General features: G+C 35.9%; 1 protein-coding gene across 1 annotated transcript in view; it reads left to right on the forward strand.

Annotated features, from left to right (window-relative positions):
• cblb (Cbl proto-oncogene B, E3 ubiquitin protein ligase) overlaps nucleotides 1–22791 on the forward strand; it is a 148498-nt gene that overhangs the window by 61148 nt on the left and 64559 nt on the right. The window contains exon 2 of the mRNA XM_052014292.1: nucleotides 14012–14158. Within this exon, the coding sequence (XP_051870252.1) occupies nucleotides 14012–14158 (147 nt within the window). The remainder of the gene's footprint in view (nucleotides 1–14011; nucleotides 14159–22791) is intronic.

Genomic DNA, 22791 nt, shown 5'->3' on the forward strand with positions numbered 1-22791 from the left:
GACTGTGTTGAGCTGCCTGCATCATGATTGTGGTGAAGAGATAACTGTGTCTACGCGTTTTAAAGGCCACACTAACGCAGCTGAGGCCACAGAAGGGAAAGGAAGTGAGACTGAAATCTTTGTCCAAAGAACTGCCCTCAAGAGAATATATTTAAAAAAAAACAATCCGCCTTAATGCTTTTTAAATACATACTTCGGTTCTACCATCACAAAGGAGAATACAATAACCCTGAAATATTGGAGGGGGGGAGGGGGGGCACATGGAGTCTTGTGAGAGAGAGGAATTAAATAAAATCACAATTAGTAGGGAAATGGTATAAAGGAAACTGAATGGATTATGGAACATAATTCCCCAGGTCCTCAAGGTCTGCATCCCAGAGAACTTAAGGAAGTGGCCCTAGAAATAGTGAATGTATTGGTGGCCATTTTCCAACATTCTTTGTTGCTCTTGAACAGTCCTGCTAATTGGAGGTAAGCTCATGTTGCCTTACTATTTTAAAATAAAAGAAGGCAGAAAGTAACAGAGTTATAGACCAGTTACCTTGACATCAATAGTGGGGAAAAGGCTAGGGCCTTGATAAAAGACTTAATAACAGAGCACTTGGAGAAGAATGATATGACAAAATCAACATCGATTTTAAGAAAAGGGAAATCATGTTTAACAAATCTACTGAAATATTTTGAGAATGCAATTAGCAGAAAAGATGAGGGGAACAAATGGACATGGTGTATTTGGACTTGCAGAAAACATTCTATAAAATCCCACATAAAAAGTTAGCATACAAAATTAAAACACATAGGTTTGTTGGTAAGGTAGTGATGTGGGTAGAGAACTTGTAAGTCCACAGGCAGCAGTAGGAATAAACAGGTGTTTTTCTGAGGAAGCAGTGATGAGTGGGGTTACCACAGGGATCTGTGCTGGAACCCTAGCTTTTCGTAATGTATATTAATGATTTAGGAGAGGGAATTAAATGTAATATCTCCAAATACTCAAAGGTCACAAAACTGAGTGAGAGTGTGCAACCAGGAGGATGCAGAGAAGCTCTAGTGTGATTTGGACTGGTTGAGGAATGCAATATGATGTGGATAAATGTGAAGTTATCTACTGTGGTGGCAATAACAGGAACAGCAAGTAGGGATGTTCGCTGATGATTGCCCAATGTTCAGTAATGAATGGTGCTAAACATTGGGCAATCGTCAGCGAACATCCCTACTTCTGACCTTATGATCGAAGGAAGGTCATTGATGAAACAGCTGAAGATAGTTGGGCCTAGGACGCTACCCTGAGGAAGGCCTGCAGAGATGTCCTGTGGCTGAGATGATAGATCTCCGACCACCACAATCATCTTTCTTTGTGCTAGGTATGATTCCAATCAGCAGAGGGTTCCCCCCCCCACCCCCCCCGGTTCATATTACTCCCATTTAGCGAGGGCTCCTTGATGCCATACTTGTACACTAGTCAATGAAAGTAAGTATGCAGATGCAGCAGGCACTTGCGAAGGCACATGATACGTTGGCTTTCACAGCAAAAGGATCCGAGTACAGGAACAGGGATGTCTTGCTGCAATTGCATAAGACCTTGGTGAGACTGCACCTTAAGTATTATGCGATGTTTTGGTCTCTGTCTGAGAAAGGATGTTCTTACTAGGTAGTGCAGTATACAAGATTGCCTCCTGGGATGGCAGAACTGACATCTAAAGAGACATTGGTCAATTAGCTTGTATTCACCAGAAATTCTAGCAGGACTGGACAGACTGGATGAAGGAAGAATGTTCCCAATGGCAGGGGAATCCAAGTCTAGGGTGTCACAATCTTAAGGATAAGTGATAAACCATGTTAAGACTGAGATGAGGGGGAAAAAAAAATCTCCCAGAGAGTGGAGAGACCCTGTAGAATTCTCTACTACAGAGGGCAGTTGAAGCCAATCATTAGGCTCTTCAGGGTAAAGGGATAAAGGGACAGGATAAGAAAGCAGGAATGGGATACTGAATTTGGCTGATTAGCCATGATGATAATTGGAGTTACAGTGGCAGTTAAAATTTAAACTGGTCACGATGACTAGGGTATTGTGGAAAAAATATTTTTTCCCACAATATTGGGAGTTGCTTACACTTCATTAACAAGTGATTTGTATTGACTATTTTTAAAAACTGCAGTTATTAAGTTGAGTAGTTATCACAACAGCATTTTCCTATTTTGATGAGATATGGCTCAGCAACCTCATTTCCTTCCAGTTTGGGTCATTATTCTTAAATTTTAATGTACAAAGGTAAGAAGTGATTATTTTGTATTACATTTTACAGTAGTTAAGTAACAACACTATTGCATACCCATAATATGGATAGTGCCGATATTTCTAGGTAGTTGCTGTGGTTCTTATTAGCTGTCTACTACACCTTTAAAGAAACATAATGCCTTACCACAAATATATTTTATCATTTCCTTTTTTTTTAAAAAATCATCTTTTGTCTTTCTTTTGAAAAGTTTCTGTGAAACGTTTGAATATTTAAAAAAAACTGAAGTACAATAACCACTTAAATATCTGTTAATTTTCCTCCAACCCAGTTTAAATAAATGTTCAAAATATTTTCTAAGGACTTGGTAAAATACATTTGAATATTTATATTGGAGCAACATAAAGCTTGCCCTTTATATAAAAACCCTATGAAAATCATGTAATGGAGCGTATCTTTTTTGGAGTGATGTTATTGTGCTTATCAGATCTTACCAAATAAACATCTGGTCATTTAAAGCTTTCCAAATATATTCACATTCTGATCATTATGGGCAAGGTCATGGTATTGTTTTGTATGTGGCTGTGTCTTTCCAAATGTAGTTTACTGCAAAATGTATAGCTAATTAATTTCAATTTTGAATGTTGTACTTTGGGAACTTTTGTTATAATATTAGAACAGATGTTTTAATGTATTGTTGAATGTTTAGTGTAAGAATAGTTGCATTTCTGATGTGTGTTAAATAATAAATAGAATGTCTACCTACTCCACCAAGTAATTGAAAAATGGTGCAATACAAAATAGCTAGTAACAAAGTAGTGAATGTAATTAGCTTGTAAATTTGATTTATTACAGTAAAATCAGATAATAAAATCATGTGTTTTAATGTGGATATGTAAGAAAATATGATGGATGACCATCATTTTTTATCCCATCATAACTGGGAAAAGAAATAATAGCTTTGGCTGGAACTGTTTCGATACAGCAGTTGCAACAAAACTGAGTCTTTGGCCATCATTCTGAATGTACTACGTGCTCTGAGAATTAGTTGGTTTGGGTATTTGCAGTCAGTGTTTGTATTTTAATTGCATTACATGTGTTACTGGTGTTGTTATTTGTAAATTTTCACAACCATTAGAGTGACTTCTGTGCTTGCTTTTAAACCTTGTTTAAACTGTAGAACTGGGAGCATTTGGGGGATTTAAAATTAACTTTACAAAAATTGGACTTTATGAAGCAAAATTCTCAGTGATTCTTGTAATATTGTAAATTAGTAAGAAAAAGGTCTTACTTCACCAACCATCTGCTATCCATTGGGTGAGTAGTAACACATTCTTGCTGATTCTAGCAAAAGTATAATGTATGTGACTGAAAACAAAAGGCACTTTTCCAAAAAAATCAGTGTCTGAGCTGCAAGAAGCAATATTAGAAATTATTGGGAAGCTTGCCTTAATAATGCCAGAAATGGGGTGTATACTTTGACCATTGTTTGTTTCTTCATAATCCTTTGGGACTTCTGAAATTCTTCTGGCATAATAATTAGCTATGATCAAATGTTTCCATTTGCACCATGTTTCAAAACTCAACTCTCATAAAGTATGATCCGTAATGATCCCTGTCCTTCGTTACTGATGATGTGTGGAAGTTTTGGTACCAATAGCAGAGTTTTTTTTCAGAAAATTGCATACATTTGGCTCTTTCTGGATCTTTTTAAGAGGAAATTTGAACTTTTCTGTACAGATATAAATATAATTGTTTTGACAAGTAGGTTGAACGCTGGTTTTGTCATTAAAGAAAATCATAATTTGTTATGTTTTCCTCAATTTGCTGAGTTGGCGCTGTTTTGTCCTAAAGCTTGTGTAGAAATATTTTTGGTGAAAAGTTTATTAAATATGCCACGTTAAAGCAATTGTTACTGATATTGAGAAACAATCCTAATGGGTCTGCTTTGTCTTTATTGCAATTTTTTCCTACTTTTCTGTTGCACACGACCTAAGAGGCAATTTCTAGGCCGCCAATGATGTACAAGCAGAGGCCTTACAGAGTATTTTTTTCTTGCACTCTTTTTCATGTCAAACTAATGTATACAGGAAAAAAAATGACTTTTGGTTATCCTCACATTTTTTCTTGCCTTTCGTTTTTAAAGCAGCAGCTTGGTAGTGTGGGTGCACAATCAAATGCACTAATATTCTTCAGAAGACTTAATTTCAAGTTTGGTTGCAAGAGTTAAGAGGTACATTCTGAGGGCATTGAGCCATTGAATACACAGAACTGACTGCCAGCAATCCCACTTTTTTCAATGCTGACCACTGCAAACAAAGGTATTTTGATTAGTTCAAATAATTAGGAGTCCATTAAAACTAGGTGTTATGTAAAGAACTTTTAAATTGCTTTTATTGGTTCAGCTCCATAGGAATTTACCAGTTCCATTGGGTTAAAAAGTACCAAGTTTGAGAAGTACCATATTTTCAGAAGTAATTGTGCTTTGTTGCAACAGTTCCTTAATTGATGTTATACTGTCTCCCAAAAATTAATGTGTGTGAAAGAGTAATTCTGGGTTTTATTGTAGTCTTTTTGGCCCTCACTGTGAGCATGTTTTTGTGTTGTGGTTCACTACCAGGCACCCAAGGTGTGATTGGTAACTTTCTTCATAGTCCTAGCAAGGGGAGTGGTTGTGCCTATGAATACTTGAAGTTGACCTCATTTAGGCATGGAATGCCTTCTCCACTGGCATCTTAATATACTTGTGACTCAATGGAAAAATTGCAGTCTATTCTGTAAATAACATCAGTACTGTACTATAGGGTGACTTGATGAACCACTCTAGGAATCCAATAAATTCTATTTTAGAAAGAAAATTAGCTGACATTTACCTAAGAATACAACTTATTCAAGCTGGTAGGATAGGAATCATTTACTCTTGGTGGGGTGGGATGGATCAGGGCTGGGTGGGGGAGGAGAAACCCTTGTAAAGCAAAAACAAATGAAGGTATTAATTCCCATTACATCAAATTCAAAGCAATGGAATTCTGGACAAATTCCATTTCCCTCCATAGATGCTTCCTGACCCGTTGAGTTTCTCCAGCATTTTGTGTGTGATCCAGATTCCAGCATTTGTAGTATCTTGTGTCTCAAAGCACTTTGTTTAGAGTTGATGCACATTACATACTGAGTTGAAGGTCTAACTTCATTGCAGAAAGGGCATAGCAGTGGTTTGATTTGCAGAATCAATACTGTCTCTTGGGATTGGTCCTCTCAAAGGGTTTCTCATAAGTGATGCACAAGAAGATCAGTGGTTTACGTAGCTGTTTGCCTGAAATTGTTGATATTGTGTGCGTATCAGAACGTATTTAAGGAAACACATGATTTTTCATGACTCTACTCTTTTTCATGTTCTGTATGTTCTCACAGGATTTGAATACAATTTAGAGGAATTGTTTAGCACACAAGTTGAAAGTGTTTGCTTGGGTTGAAGATTGCTATAGTTAGTGTTTTAATCATGTTTTTTAATGTCTCTCAAGCCTTGTTTTAATGATTTGTTCAGCATTAAAGCAAGACTTGTATCTGAAAAACACACTCTGAATTAACTTATTCTGAATTTTCTGATGGAAGAACAATCTTACCTGAAGGACCCTAAAACCATGGTTAGAAAGGCATTTTAGTGAAAGGTGAAAAGGATTAGTGTGCTAATTTTAGAATTTGACCGTATTGCAAACTGCTCAATAGAAGACTTAGATGCTGGGAAAGAATACCCCCAAGGTGAAATGTTGAAGTTGTTCTTGCTTTTTCATTTCACAGCAAGTAACAGCTTAAGCGCATGAGAATGCTCAGGATGCACAATGTGGTACATCCACCTGGCTGGTAACGAGTTCAAAAACACATTGTAAACCTTATCAACTATATCTTCCATTAATTTTTCAGGCAAGAAAATATGCCATTTCCCTGATAAAACTGTTGATAATGTAGCTTTGAAGCTGGAATGCATACACCACATTTTTGTGCACTGCATGATTCAATTTTTAGTTAAAACTAAAACAGTTTAAATAAAAATTGTGGGCTTCTTGTGAGTTCCAAGGTCCACAGAATTTTTTCTGGTTTGTGTATGACTCTCACTCAGAAGACATGTTCACTGGTATCCACTGCCATGTAGTGTGCACCTGGGTACTACTTACAAGGTTTTTGACTACTCTTGCGGACCAGTTGTGTATTGGGAGAAATTTGCAATGGGCTATTATACTTATCTTTTTGGTACTTCTGGGCACCTACCTGAACAGCCTGCTTGATTGATAACCATTCTTTCACACTAGACATCCACCTTCATGCACATTTACAACTTGACTTGACTATCAAGGATATGGACAAACAAAAGGCAGGGGAAAGATATTAGGCAGAATAACTATCCCAATAATACTTTTCTTGCCTCCACAAGACCAGCACATTGCAGCCACAATACATCAATAGTACAGATCTACAAAGAATTATGCAAATATTATTCAACAGTTGGCTTATTCTGTTGTTCTAACTTTTGATAAATTTAATTACTACATAATAAAAAGTAATAGGGTAAAATATTGTTGTGGGTGGTAGTTGTTTGAAAGTAATTATTTACTTGCAGTAACCTGAGTCAGGCAGTGCATCTTGGAGCTTGGCAGGTCTCAATGCCATTTTTCTGCTGGACTTGTGGAGGCAAGAAAAGTATTATTGGGATAGTTATTCCACTTAATATTTTCCCCTGCCTTTTGTTTGTCCATAACCTTGATAGTCAAGTCAAGTTGTATAATTCTAGCTGGAGCATCTGAATTCAAGTTTCATCTTCATAAGCCATCTTAACCACTTTCTGTTCAGCAACTAAGATTTCGGTAATTGTGGAGTCACTTCTGTGCTGATTGCACATTTGATTTGCACTTTTCAACAATTATATATTTTGTTGAAACAGTGGGGTTTGGGTACAGGGGCTGAGGATTAGCTTCTGGCCTCCAGAACATTTTTTTGTAAAATCTGAACAAAGAATTCTTGATTCTAATATTTAAACTTGGATTAATCTCAATTTAAATTCCTCTAAATTAAATTCAAATGTTTCTTTCAATAATTAGTTTGTTAATCAAGTGAAATCAAATTCAGAAGTGCTCTTATCATAATCTGTTCTCTCAAAAAGAGGGAGATGTTTGTAGAATACTGTAGACCTCTGGCATCTTGGAGATCTTTCATATCTTCAGGTAGTCATTTATTTTGTATTGAGTACCCAAATTAGAAGTACTGTCCGAATGTTCATCTGTATGCGAGGAATTGCAACTTGTCTGGTCCTGCCCTAATGGTGTGAGCCTGAAGGTTTAACGACAGCTACAGCTTCTTCTCCACTGCCACCAGGTTCTTGAACCAACATGAGAAACCCTAGTTCTACCTTGGACTATATTTCCCTCAACTTGCTTTTTTGTTCATTGTGTGTGTGTAAGTTATGTATAATTTATGTTTGAATTGTGCTGCTGCTGCAAAAAGCTAATTTTCATGGCATTTGTACCCTGGGTGTGTATGCCCATGACCATAAACTTGAATTTGGTAATCAGTATGATTTTGCTCCCCATCAGTGATGACTTAAACTCTGACTGAAGCTGGAGTTTCGGGTCATATGTTCCTTTTCTCTTCACTGTATCTGAGTTTTCTTCTCGACAGCAGTGGTGGGAGGCCACTAGCAATGAACAATCAAGGCCATTGTTATGACCTAATTGCTGTCTTACCTGAGGTCAATTAACTTTCAGTAGACTGTTCTTTGTCTTTATAACGTGGTACCACATCACTTAAGAGACATGGCTTTAAGAAGAAATGCAGTTTTTTAGATGCAGTGGTAGTGAAGTCATTACTGTTTAAATATCAGTTTAGATTTATTTCTCATTTTCTCATTTTGAACGATGGGTTAACCTAACTCCAGGATCTCTACACATGTTTACTGACATCCCTGTTTACTGTCCCACCTGCCAGAGGGAATAGTCCTTATTTAGTTATTTGTTTGATTGAGGTTCTGGGTGCTGCAAATATATGCACTTTGTTTTCTGTTCCAAGGAACATAGTACTAACTTTCCCAATCCTTCCTTAAAGTGAAGTGAGCCTCTGCCACCACATGCACAAGTTGATTTACAAACCCAAGCAGCCATCTTACCAATTTGCCATGCCATCTTCAAAGATTTGTATGTTCAGTCATTAGTGCCTCCTTGTTCATTTACATTTCCAAAAATTGTGCCACTTAGCGTTCTCCCAGAATGAATAATTTCATACTTCTGTGCATTGAAATTTAGTTGCCACATTTATGCCCCATTTAACCATTTTGTAGTGCTAAAGACAACAACAATCCTAGTTGTCATTTAGGACATTGCCAGCTTTTATGTCTGCAAATTTGAGAACATCACCTGTACTTGTAGGTTATTTATGAAAATTGAGAAGAAGAATGGACACAAAACTAACCCTTGAGAATTCTGTATTGTTGCCATCACTTTTCTGTTAATGTCTTGATCTTCCCTAATCTTAACAGGGTCTCCAGTGTGCATTTTGTTAAATGCGTATTTTAATAGAAACAAAGCTAAAGTTTTGCACACGTAAACAAAATGGCAGTTCAGCACTGCATGGAAAGTTTCTGAAGGTTGATGTTATAATTCTTAAAAAGAATCAAAATGAATGGTCTCCAGCTTATTAACAGTTGTATTGTTCAATATTCTATTTTTCAGTTTCATGTGTATTGCACAAAACTTTTTTAAAATCATTGATGCGTTTATGAAAAATCTCAATGAATTTATTTCACTACCCAATTTTGTTATTTTTTCCCTAACATGGAAATAAATTCGAAAGTACAGCAAGCTTCATGGATTATTAATATTTACTGTCAGAGAAATCCTCTATAGTTTGAGCAAAGTTTATTCCCGAGAGCTAATTATGATTGCTTACAATATGACTGTTAAAATAGTCAATGGGGAAATGCTGTGGTATATATGGACTTTCAAAAGGTGTTTAATGAAGTGCTGCATTATAGGCCTGTTATTAAGATTGAAGTCTGGGGGAGGGGCAGTCATAATATGGATTTTAAAAAATTAGCTAAGTGCCAAGAATTGGAAAATGTTAGTGAAAGGGTTGCTTCTCTAGCTGCAGAGAAGAGTACAGTTGAGTTGCACAGAGAATGATGCCAAGACCTCTGCTTTTATTAATATCCCATATGTCTTGGGTATACAGATCACACAAAATTTGGAAGCTTTGTGAACGGTGAGGAGAATGGTAATAGAGTTCAAGAATGTATAGACATGCTGATGGAATAGGTGCAAATGAAATAATGCAGATTGTTGTATTTTGTTTTAAAGTAACTGAGGAGAGGCAATATAAACTAGAGGGCATAATTCTAAGAGAGACACTAGATGGGAAAGATTTAGGGCTGTATGTGCATAGATCATTGAAAGTAGCAGAGCAGATTTTAAAAAGGGGATTTTTTTTATTGTACCTCTTATACACCTCCTGCAAAAAGCTAATGAAAATTAGCTTTTTGCAGCAAGTAGCACAGTCGTCCATTACAAACATGGTAAACATTTAAAAAAAGCATAGAGAACATGAGCAAGAAAGTTCTGATTTGATTACAGTTGTACTATTGTGTCCCATTCTGGGCACTGAACATTGGGAGAGATATGATATATGGAGAGGGTGCTAAAGAGATTTACTCAAATGAATCCAACAATGAGGGACTCTAGTTATGAGAAAGGATTAACAACCCCGACTTGTTCATACTTGGTATAGAGGAGGTTGAGCGAAATTTCAAATACCTAAGAGTCAGAAAGGGTTGATAGAGCGAATCTGTTCTAATAGGTGGAAGGGTCATGAACCAGAGAACATAAAAAGATGATTGGCAAAAGAACAAAAACTGCTTTGATTTTTAAAAAAAACCTTTTCTTGCAGTGTACACAAGATAGGAGCAGGAGTTGTCCACCTGGCCCCTCAAGACTGCCCCACCATTCAATATGATCATGGCTGATCTATGTTGCCCTTGACTCCTTTTCTGTGCCATTTTTCCAAACCCTCAATTCCACAATCTTTCAAATATTTATCCATCTCCACATTAATTATATCTAATGATCTTACCCCCACCTCCCTTGGGTGCAGAGAATTATGGAGATTCACTACCCTCTTTCTATGCACCTCAGTTTTAAATGACCGGCTCCTTCTTTTGTAGCTATGTCCCCTTCTTTGCAACCAGTGTAAATGGTTAGTACCTCGAATCCGTTGCCAGCAGTAGTTGTGCAGGTGTATTTAATTTTGGGGTTCAAAAAAGCATGTACTTGGAAAGGTAAGAATTTGAGGACCATGAGGATAAGGTAGAGAGCATGACTAGCTGGATTGCTCTTGTATTGAATGTACAACAGCACCTCCATGCTGTAACATTTCCGAAATTTGTGAATTCGTAATTTTCATTGATTTCTTTTGCTTATAAACTTAATAAAGGTATGCATTTACAAATTGATATGGCAAAATAAAAGATGTTGTCAATTTAATGCACAGCAATTTATGGTGGCTGAGGTCAGTTATGTCGCTGCAAGGCAGGCAAAGGTTTTTGTGGCCAAGTTGTGGTTTACAATGCATTTGCATGTAGTTACATGTATAAGGAAACCAGGCTCTGGAGTCTTGTGGCCTAATTGTATTGAGTTAATGTATCATAAGGTTGTATTTTAGTTCTAGAATATAACAGAAAATTGAACTCCACGTGATGAAGATTGAAATATGTAACTTCCATCCCCATGCATTCATATATAGTGCAATATTACAAAGTGTGACCACACCTTGTCACATAAAAAATTTCCCATTATCAATCTCTTCTAATACACTGCATAAGAGGTGAAATGAAAGAACCTTGCCTTATGTACACATTCTTTTGATTAAATATTCCCAGTAAGGTACTATCCATTTAAAATATTTATTTTTATTTCCATTTAAAGTACTACCTAAACAGTGACCATAGCAACCTTAGTGATTTGCTTTGTAAATATTGGAGGTAGAATTGGAAGTGAAGCAATTGTGTTTTGGGAAGTATAAATGTATAAAGTTACTCCAAGAAATAGGTTGATGAAATGAACCACATTTTCTGTAATTTGAAAGTTGCTTATCTCCAAGTCCTTCACCAGTATCACAAACTGGTTAATCCATTGAATTAATGGGCCCAGTGACCCATGATGCAGCATGGAGAATAGTTTTAATAAGTCCTCTAGTGCTATACATAGATATTCTTTCTGGTTGAGTTAATACTGCCTGGAGAAATTGTTCATCAAGGCCACTTTTGCTAGCACTGTAACATCACATTTGATTTTAACACATTGATTCTAAATCTGTCACTTCTACAGATTTTGAGAAAAGTTTCCCTTTATAGACTAATTTTGTACTACAATTAAATTGTATTACTTTAAAACGTCTACTTTCAATGCAAAGTACAAGGATGTGACTCTTAAAAATCCTTGAAAATTACTTTAAAAATTAAATGTTATTTCTAGAAGATGCTTCTTATAACACTATTCCTCCAGTGACCAATGTCTGCATTTTCCTGCAGAAAAGTAATTTGAGAGGTATGTGATTTAGCAGTAGTGTGTGTGATGTCATAAGGATTATGGTGAAGGGCGTGAAACATCCTCGGGCTTTCTTAGCCCCTAATTATTCCAAGAACAGGAATTATTCATTACCCAACAAGCACATCTGCCACATGGACAATTCTAATGCAGTTTTTTTCTGTGTATTCATTTCTCTTTTGGGAGGATATAGCACTATTGGGTCAAAAATTTACTGTTTTCTATTTGACCAAGGATCTTTGGTTTTGCCACATTGACACATCTTAAACATCATACTACAGAATTACAATGCTTAATGTATTGTAAAGATATTTCCATTTCTCATTTGCTTATATACTCTCTCTACATACTGATGAGACACTCAACAGTTGCCAAATTTGACATAGCCTTGTATTGTAGGCTCAAGTTTCTGCAGTCTGGTCAAACTTTATCAGATTCAGTTCATATACAGTTCATAGAATATACAGAATTTTTGTTTGTCTTCAAGTAGCCCTTGCTCTATTTATATAAAACAGCAAATATGATTAATTGGGTCAAAGGACACCTTTACATTGGTCCCTTGAACTAGAACATTTTTAAAAAGTGAACAACAGACCAATTGGTGTGTATGTTGGTTCACTTCATGCATTTAAACAAGATCTCTTTTATAATTGAACACAGAAGGTTTTCTGGCAGCTGCCAAACCTTGTTTTTTGTAAGACATCTTCAATGTTTACTTTTTGTTTTCAAGTTATATTGCTCTTCAATTGAAGAAGTAGTGAGATCAGAATTCTGAAAAATCTTGCTTAAGTTTTAAAAAACCACAAGCGTCCTTCTTCATGTGTATACACATTTTTTTCTGAAAATAAAGTTGTCACGCTTCGTTATTCTCAATTTCCTGATGTATCTATATTTTAAGTCATCAACCTGAAACATTAACTCTGTTTCTCTTTCCACAGATGCTGCCTGATCTGCTGAATGCTTCCAGCATTTTCAATTTTTATTTCAGATTTCCAGCACCTGTAGATTTGTTTTTGATTTTCACCTAACTTTTTAGGGTTGAATGGTGATTTATACTTGCCTTTCTGCAAAAGGGAGAATGTTATGACCTTCCCCATTGGAGTTAAAGAAATGACAACTGTCAATTTCTATTCAGTAAAAGAATTACAAATTAAATTTCTAATTTAGTAAGTCTAAATGTCTTTGTTATTTGTTCTGGTGTCCCATAGTTTGATCCAATGTTTAATTAGTTCAGTAAGGAGGATTGAGTATTCCCTGATTCTTCCTCTCTTTTTAAACCTTTTATCCTTGAGGCTTCAAAAATCTCGTTGTTTCAGACGAGAGCATTTTGAATACTTCTGAATATCCCTGATCCATCCCTTGCATCAATTAAACAAATTGAAAACATATTAAAGACAAACACTTTTAAAGAACTATAAACTTCAAAGCAAATCCCTTTAATTAAACAACAATTGATTTATATTGTACTTCCTGAGTTCCCTTTCAGCCAGTTCTCTCCATATGAAGAAATGAACGTGCTGTTCTTGCACCAGGTTTATTCTGAGGCATTACTCCTGGGAAATTGCAGCAAGTATGTGCACTGTGTTAGATTCCAACATTGGGTCACCATAGGGGAATTGCCAGTGAAGCTTAATCAGCAAGTTCAGGACGTCCTTTTTTACACATCATTCCCAAACTAGGTTGCACTTGTGTTCAGAAATTTTGGCAGTTCATTGTTGAACCGCCACAATTTCAAATTTTTCAAGAATGACTGATTATGGATTTTTTTTAATGTCTGGGAATGTGATGAATCATTTTTTTCAAGTATCTAGTAATTTAAACATTGACACTGTGGCTTAAAGTTTCTTGCTCCATTTAGTATGACTTTTTATTTAAGTCTGTTTGGACCAGGTTGGTCAAGATTGCAAGTTCTGTAATTCAGTGACATCTGATATTCACATCCAATATTATTGTTATGTATTTCACTGTAACAAAAAATAGTTGGGCTTCAATGTGTTTTGTATTGTGAAGAGTGCTGTCTCCCTGTCTGTAAGGACTGTTCCACTTACTTATTTGGAATTTTGTTCTTTTGCAGACACTATTTAAAAATCGCAGAGCTGTTCTGCAAACTCCAGAGTGTTGGATGAAATATAGATTTCTGTTTAAGAGTTGGATTGAAATACTTAGTATTCTGATCTGTTGCCTTTTTTCCCCTAGGAGAAATCTTACAAAGCTGTCACTCATCTTTAGCCACATGCTTGCGGAAATTAAAGCCATATTCCCTTTTGGCCATTTTCAAGGCGACATCTTTCGCATCACAAAAGCAGATGCTGCCGAATTTTGGAAACGTGCTTTTGATGACAAGTATGTATGACCATAAAGCCTTTTCTAAATAGTAATAGTTTTTTAAATGGCTGTGAAACATGGATTTTGTGACAAAGTTGCTTTCAAAAGTGTACTCATGAAGGTGATTAGTAATTAGCAAATAAATTGCCCAGTTCTTTGTAATTTTTTAAAAAGTGATGTTACCAATATCCCACGCATAGTTGTGCAGATTTTTAAAAAAAACATTGTGGCATGCATTAAGTGCTGCTTTTTATGTGGCCAACAGAGCAAAAGTGTCTGCTGTTACATATGTAGATTTCTTCAGTTTGTTTAGATTATCTTCTCTGGTTTGACCTTTACAGCTACTTTTCAGTTCACATTTGGTTTCTTCATTACTGCAACAGTTGATGTACAAATAAGCTAAGATAAAATGCCACTTGATCCTCATCCAATGGAAATTTAGAGGCTAAACATTAAAGTCCATTATTAATTTTGAATTAATTTTTTGCTGTGTGACTTCTGTTGAATTAATAATTTTATGCTTCTAGACACACTGAAGGAAATTTTCTCTTGTTTTTTTTTTCAAATTATTTGTGCGATAAGAGCATAATCTGATGGTTTGTAATGTGTTTTGAAAATGAAAAGATATATTTTTGAAGAAGGGTAAACTAGTTCCTAACTGCTATCATTTTCCTGCAAAATGTTTTGTTTTAATGCCAATGAATTTACTCTCTTGGAATCTGTAGGCTTGGTAATTTAGAAAACAATTTTGTATTATTGTTCAGTCTTAAATGCATCTGTCATGGAAAGACCATTCTAAAACTTCTAGCCCCACAAAACACAAGAAGACGAAACAAATACCTTAAGAAATATGTTCAAAACTCAGCATGGATTCACGTAGCCCAACGGCAGTTGAGGCATTAGTTTTGGTAATGAAAATTGAGCCTTTGGGATCAGTACTGTTAGTTTACAAGTATCCTACCATGTGGTGATTGATTGATTGCCTAAGTTGAGCTCAAATTAATAGGACATGTTAGCTTTTAATTTTAAAATGTATGGAACAAAAGGGGCAAATTATTCAAGTTGTCTTTAACTATTCTAATTGATTCTATCTTTGTTCCTTTTTCATTAACTCACAATATATAAATCAATGGTCAATATTATGGCTGAGCTTTATGAACTGAACCCATGTATTTCAAGTGTTTGTTTTATGCAAACTTCGATGAACAATCTAAGGGTATTTTTGGGGGGAATTACTTCATAATAAATGAAAATTGTTGCTTTGGTATGGTTATTAATTAGAGTCTGTGTAGTCCTTTTAAAGTCTTGTGATAGGTCAAGAATTTTTGAGGGGCAGAATTTTAAAAATTTAGATTTATCTGATTTATCTATTAATCTTATTCATTCCTCCTCCATCAGTGTTCCATAAAAGAATCATAAAAATAGACCCACAGAAAGGAATAACAGTAATTGCATGTAGCGCAGCAGAGTATTGGATTGATTACCCAAATTTAACCTTTTAATGCAATCACCCCCAAAATCCTAGGAAGTGATTGAAATAAAGATGCAACTTCCCAGATTTTGATCAACTTTACCTTATGAATGCTGTTTCTGACCCAACTGAGTTTATTGGCAAGACTAACAGAGGGTTATTGCCACATTTTCACTTGCCGTATACATCTTAATATAGCTAAACAGTGTGGAAAGCAATGAAAAACATTTTTCTTGCTTTGTGAGTGATATTCATTGCCTTGGAAAGGTCCATGTTGCTGTTCATCATGGATATGAAGATGCTGGCTAGGAGGTTGGGACAACATAAACAAGGAATGTAGTCAATTGGGGGTTGAAATGGTTTTCTTTGCTGTGGTTTTGTTCCACACATGGCTTATTGAACCTGGATGTGATCTGTTTAAAACTACTCAATTCTTCAATACCTCGAAGAAATGGAAGTTGGTTGGCAGAGCTTATGTTTATATTTGAAGCAGTTCATATATTGCTTATATACACAGACTTCTTGTACATGGTGAACTTACTGTACTTTAATCTTTTGAGGTCCAATTCTTTCGGCAGAATTCAACCTGGTTAATACATTTAATTGAATTAAATTTGTTATTTTTGTGGAAAATCATTTGTAATCTTGGCAGGAATGTTTATGAATTGGAGGCCATTGTGGTTTATTCCTTTTAGTGTATTTTTCCAATAGATGTTTGTGATCTTCTAAGCATTATGGTCTTTTTGTAAACAAAAATGTCACCAGTGACCACACCTGGCACACTAAATTGGTCAAAGATGGGATCTTGAGGTAATTTTGCTTTTCATGCCCAAGGCAAATGTGAAAATTGTTTTATTAATATACTTGCACAGCAAACAAGTCTTGTAAAGCTATCCTATTTCAGAACCTTTCACCACACAGTAGATGTGCTTTGGCTGTAGTAAACTTCATAATTTGTGAGAATGTGATTTCTGCCTGTGGTTTTTTTTGTTGACATGAATGTTGGATCACATGATTTAAGGAGCAGTATTACCTCTGTCTCTCAAGGATTTATTCTTGACCCTTCCAGTTTCTCACCCACGTCCTGCTGTTTGCCAACATCATCTAAAAACACTGAGATCATCCAGGTTTACCTCAATACCTCTTTTGACTTCTTCACTGTCTTTATAAATTGTCAGATTGCTTGAATAGCATTCAGTGCGAGATGAACAGAATTTTCAAAGCTAACTATTGGGAACACGGAAACCATCGTCTTTGGTTTATATCATAAACTGCATTCCCTAGTCATCGATGACTCCAGCCCTCTCTCTGGAAGTGGTCTGAAACTGAACAAGACTGTTCACAACTACAATGTCATATTTGACCCTGAACTGAGCTTCAGCATCATTTACACCTCCAGAAATGCTGCCTGAGATGCTATTCTCATCTCAGTTTATTTGCTGCTGAAACATGCACCAATACTTTTTTACCCCTAGGCTTGACCACTACCAGCTGGCTTCCCTCATGCTGTCCTCGATAAAATTGAAGGCTCCCAAAATTCTCTTCCTACTTCCTAACACACCAAGTTCTGTTTCCCCTGGTTGCTAAACTTGGTTGGCTTCTAGATTAACAATGGATTCATCCTTCTCTATCTCTATAATCTTTCCCAGTCCTATAACCCTGCAAGATATCTGTGCTCCTTCAATTTTTGATCACCCCCAAATTAAATCATTCGATCATAAGCAGTTCCTTCTTCAATGTACAAGGCCATAACTTGGGATAAAACCGGTGAATCTGTGGAATTCTCTGTCCTGTGGGTAGTGGAGACCAGATCATTAGATATATTTAAGGTGGGCTAAATATTTGAAGGATCAAGGTATTGAGCGTTATAGAGAACTGGCACTGAAGAGGAGATGAGGCCAGCATAGATCATCCATAATAATATTGGATGGTATGGCAAGTTTGAGGGTCTGGTGGCCTACTCCTGCTCCTATTTTCTTGAGTTGTTATGGTCTTCCGCTCTCTTGCTCTCTCTCATTCTTTTTTAGGATGCTTCTTAAAACCAGAACCAATTTTTGAAGTTTCCTCTTTTCTGATCCTAGAAGGTAAAATGGAGCTTATTAGTAACACCCATTCTGTGAATTATTTCAAGCAACTTGTCTTCATTCCTCATATTGAACTAGGTGATTTGCCCTAATGTGGCTTGACAGCAAAAATTTGTTTTATAACGTTTCTGTAAAGATGTACAATGTTTAGCCACATTGAATATCAGTTATTGATGTTTTAAAGGCTACGCTTGGTGAAGCTACCAAGCTAAAGAAAGAGGATTAAAATAGTTTCCTTTTGTCAGAAAAGAGGAAGCTTTTAATGTGTGTTCTGGTTCGTGGATTATCAGAAAACATATAGTTCAGTTCAAACCGAAAAGAATTCTCATGTCTGACGTGCACCACCAACCATCGCCTGCCTCCTGCCATACATTACTGCTTATACATTACCACTCCCCATGCATCCACAAGTGGCATAATGGATAAATGTGAAAATAGTGAGTGGACTTAGATCTGTGGCTCAACTGAAGTGAAATACTGTTTGAGATTCAGTAATATTCTTATTATTGAATTTAGCAATTTGGTGTATTTTTTTTAGGAAAGTACTTTTGTAACCTCCATGATGTGCAAAATGGTTTCTATTTACAAGTGTAGTCTCTGTTGTAATGTAATAAAGGTGTCATTCAGCATGTGCAAACAGTAATGTGATGAACAGTTGTATTTGTAGGTGTAGGCCATGTAGATTTTCAGATAGCATTTGATAGCAAATACACCACCAGTTCTGAATAATTTGCAAATTCTTATCTCTTTGAGAGATGTTAAACTGAGGTTCTATCCACCACTTTAGGTGAACTATTTGGAGAACGGCAGGGAGTTCCCACACTGTCCACGTGAAAATTCATCTCTTAACCAAAACCAGCAAAACAGATAAAGTGCTGAGTCTTCTCATTCCCATTTGAGCAATGTGCCTACGTACAAATAATTATTCTGGCCTATAAAAACATGTCTGTACTTTGGAGGTAATTAATTGTCTGCATAGTCATAAGTTGTACACATAGTACATGTAGATTTTTATAAGGTACCTTCGAAGGATAATTATAAAAAGTCAGGCAAATGCCACAAGGGGAACTATAATGGCCTGGGTAGAAAATTGGCTGGAAACAAAAGAATTTGGGTATATAAATATTACTTAGAGAGGAGAAAGATTTAGGTTGGTGTACTCCAGGGATTAGTGCATGGTCCACTTTGTAGGATTTGAACATGGGTAAAGTGTATGTAGTTGTGACATCATTTGGTCATCAACAGAAAAGCAAGGTGAATTGTGAAGGCAAAGGCATGCATTTTAATATGTAGATATGTTTAGAGGTTTAAACATTGAGTGGTATTCTAGACTTAATGAAAAGACATTTGAAAGGAATGGATGAACAGAGACGCCTAGGGTTCAAATGTACAATTAATGTGAAAGTTTGATAAAACCATAAAATCAACCTTATTGACTTTCTTTTTATCACTGGGACCATAGAACCATGGAGTAAAAGAAAATAGTTGATGATTTTATGTAAAACATGGTCAGGCTATGATTTGAGTCCAGTTTCAGGTACTGCATATATAGAACAAGTACAAAATCCATGGAATCATACAGCTAGGATTCATTGTGAAAAATGATACATACTGTAAATCCTGTATAAAAGCAGAACCAATTGCCAGGGCCTGACTGGATTCATCTGAAGACCTTGATGAAAGTTGTGAAGAAATAGCAAAGAGCTGGTGGACGGAGAACATATAGTATACTTGGATATTCAGAAAGCCTTTTACTATCAGACAGGAGACTATCACAGAAGTTTCTGCTAAATTTAAAGATGCTGCTGTTTATTGTGCAAAGTGACATAGTGAGCATCACAGTGGCCTTAAGGCTACAAGTAGAGAGCTGGAAATTGGAATTAATATAGATAGGTACTTGATGGCTGGCACAAACTGTGTAGGCTGAAGGGCCTGCTTCCATGCTGAATGACTCTGACTAAACATTTCTTTGATGTTAGAAACTGAGCATTATAATTTAACTAAAGTGTTCATTTCCAGCTTGTGTGCAAGTACCACAATGGGTCTCTCAGTAGGTAAAATTCATCATTTTTCCAGGGTTAAATGAAAACCATTATAAAAAGTAAATGATTGAAGGATTAAATTTTTATGAATCTCTTGCAAATTTTTAGTTATCCAAACACAAAGTTCCACTGACTTTAACCTTAAACATAAAAGAAAAAAAGGTGAAGCTTCATGCATATTAGAATGTTTACTGGAGTCATTACAAGCTCATCACAACCGTTTAAAACAATTGCATTGGATTTTAGTTAAAGATATAAAATATAAATAGAGTTCACGTGATTACTGGTTTAATCTCTTTCAGTCCCATTTACTAACTCTGCATTTCATACAATCAATCACATCTGTTTTGCTGACTAAAAATTCCATCAAGAGAATCCACTTGATTATTGAGAGGGGTTCTGATGAAGCGAAATTTGAACAACTTGTAAGTTGTTTGCAATAAAATATTCACGCAAACCTAGTGGTAGAGTAGTTAAAATTATAATAATGTCTCAATATAAAATGGAGTGGAATCACTGGACATCGAAATGCTTACACAGGAAGTACTGATAAACCTTTGAGGTTGTGTTCTCTGTTAGTCTGCAAGGGACAAGTTGTGTTATATAATGCTTAGTGCATGGCCTTAATATTCCTAGTGTTGGGCAGTTGAGGTACAAGGCTAATGACACTAAAGAATACAATCATTTTGTGCTGTAGCAATATTTGAAGCTGTAACCTTTCGTTGTCACATCTATATTGAAAGACGTCAATTCCTGTAGGTTTCCTCTGATGTGGTGTGTCAGCATGTTACCAAGTGGTTTCCTGTTTGTCAAGCATCTAGGATGGTGTCTGATAGATCATTAATATTGAAGACACACGGTGCCTTGCCATTTTCTTAGGCTTGCCCATTCTTGGAAATGTAAGATGTAACCTTTCATTTCCCTTTTTGAGTACAAAAAAAATAAAACCAAGCATTTTCATTGACTAAATTTCTTGTTAATTGCATTCTTTACATTTGTACCATTATTTTTATTTATTAATTTTATCTTATTAGTTTGTTACTTTTTCCCTTTTCAACCATCCCTTTACTCTGTCATCTCTGCAATTTGATAATGCTGAGTAGATGTAGATGCACTGCATATGAAAAGCAATATACATGCATCTTGTTAGGTTCTAGTTTGGAAATATGGTAAAGGCTAGGACTGGTGGAACTTTTCAGAAATAATACATTGGATTGATGCCATGCAATGGTGTGAAAAAGAGATGGTTTCATAGTTTGGTAGGTGTTTGAGTTGTGCAAGCTTGGATGAGTGGAATAACATTCCAAGAGCATTAAGTATGAAATATCTTTTTATGCACAATGTTGTACAATTTTAGTCTTTACATGTGTGTTTTTGGAAGAAGATGCATTTGTCAGTATCCAATGTGTGCTTTGTCTTCAGAAAGTAGAGAATATTTTATCACTGGTGATGCACTGCATATTTATTGCAACTTTTTAATCCCTTTATGACCAAATTTGTAATGTTTATAATGACTAGCGGACAACAGAGTGGTCACAATTGTGGTTTGTGGTTTGAAGAATGACAATAGTGGGCAATGTGATCTAAACTGCCTTTATTATATAATTTGTTGCAGTAATCTTCCAAACCTTTTGTCTTCCTAGATTGTATTGGGATACATTTTATTTTTATGTTTTCATATGATCAGCTCCTTAATTACTACTCGAATTTACTTTTAAGGGAGGTTTGATGAGTTTAGTGCATTTTATGGCATATATTGAGGTTTTTATCCTAAGAATGCTGCTTTGTGGCTTCATCACGCACTAAAAAAGCATGCAAACAAAAGAAACTAGTGAGTACCTGTACCCTTGAAACAGGTGCAGGGAGGATTGTGTATATTTGACAAGATATGCAGTGTCCTATTTGTTTTGTTAGATTTTGTTGGAAAATTGGTATTTGGCAAATGCCAGATACCTGAAATAAATGTAGAAAATGGTGAAAGCACTTGGCAGGTTGGGCCACATCTGCGGAAAGGGAAGCAGATCTAACATTTGGGTCTGAGATCCTTTGTCAGAACTGGGAAATTTTTGATTATTGTTCTCTGTTTGCATAAAAGTGTAAATGGAATTCAATCCACAAGTAGGAGGAAATGCATTTAAAGAGGGCAAACAAGGCAAGGGAATATATAGTTAATGATAAGGTACTAAGAAATGTAGAGGGAAGGAAAGACTGAGTATATGCCCATAGCTCCTTATAGGTAGCAGTTGAAGTGATTGAGGCACACAGGAAAATTGTCTGTACCACTTGAGACATGGAATGCAAATTAATGCCAGTTAGGCCACAGAACTGTGTATAATTCTGGTCATCGCACCACAGGAAGGATATGATAGCACGAGAGCGGGTTGAGAGGAGAATTGAGGATTGACTAGTTTAGTTGTGAAGAGAGACTTCCTGCTAGCGTGGTTTTTTGGGAGCGTAGGAGACTGTACAAAAAATATGAAAGTGTATGTTGTTGAAAGAAAGGGCATGTATCTCTTCGCAGGGAGATTAATTAGCCTTCAGTTAACCCATAGAAGAGTTAGAATGGGTGGAGAAAAAAGTTACTCTTTGAAGTAGTAGGAGCCTGAAACTGAACACCTGAAAGTGCAGTGCAGGCAGAAACTCATGGCATTTGTAAAAAGTACTTGGATAACCACTGAAAGTTGAGAAATGCTAAGTAGCTCCTTTTGCATGGACTTGATGGTCAAATTGCCTTGTTTGTATGAAATCTGAAGAAATGTTAAAAATTCCTTTGGGTTGATAAATAATAGAGTAACATTAATAAGATCACAAAATGTAGTTCCTAAGATATAGGCCAAGTTATAGGGATTTGCACTTAAATGTGAATTATGTGATGTTCGGCATGCTACCCTTTTCAATTTCAAATGTTTTATAATTTGCTTCTGAAGTTAGGTGCTTATGTCAAATATGGTTTGATTTGTATCCTCAAAGATCAATTTGTATAGTCTTTGTTAGGGGTACTGAGGTTATTCTTAAACTATGGGACTTTGTACGAGGTCTCTGTGTTATGAATTT

Source organism: Pristis pectinata, chromosome 4, assembly GCF_009764475.1.
Source record: "Pristis pectinata isolate sPriPec2 chromosome 4, sPriPec2.1.pri, whole genome shotgun sequence".
NCBI classification, from domain to species: Eukaryota; Metazoa; Chordata; class Chondrichthyes; order Rhinopristiformes; family Pristidae; genus Pristis; species Pristis pectinata.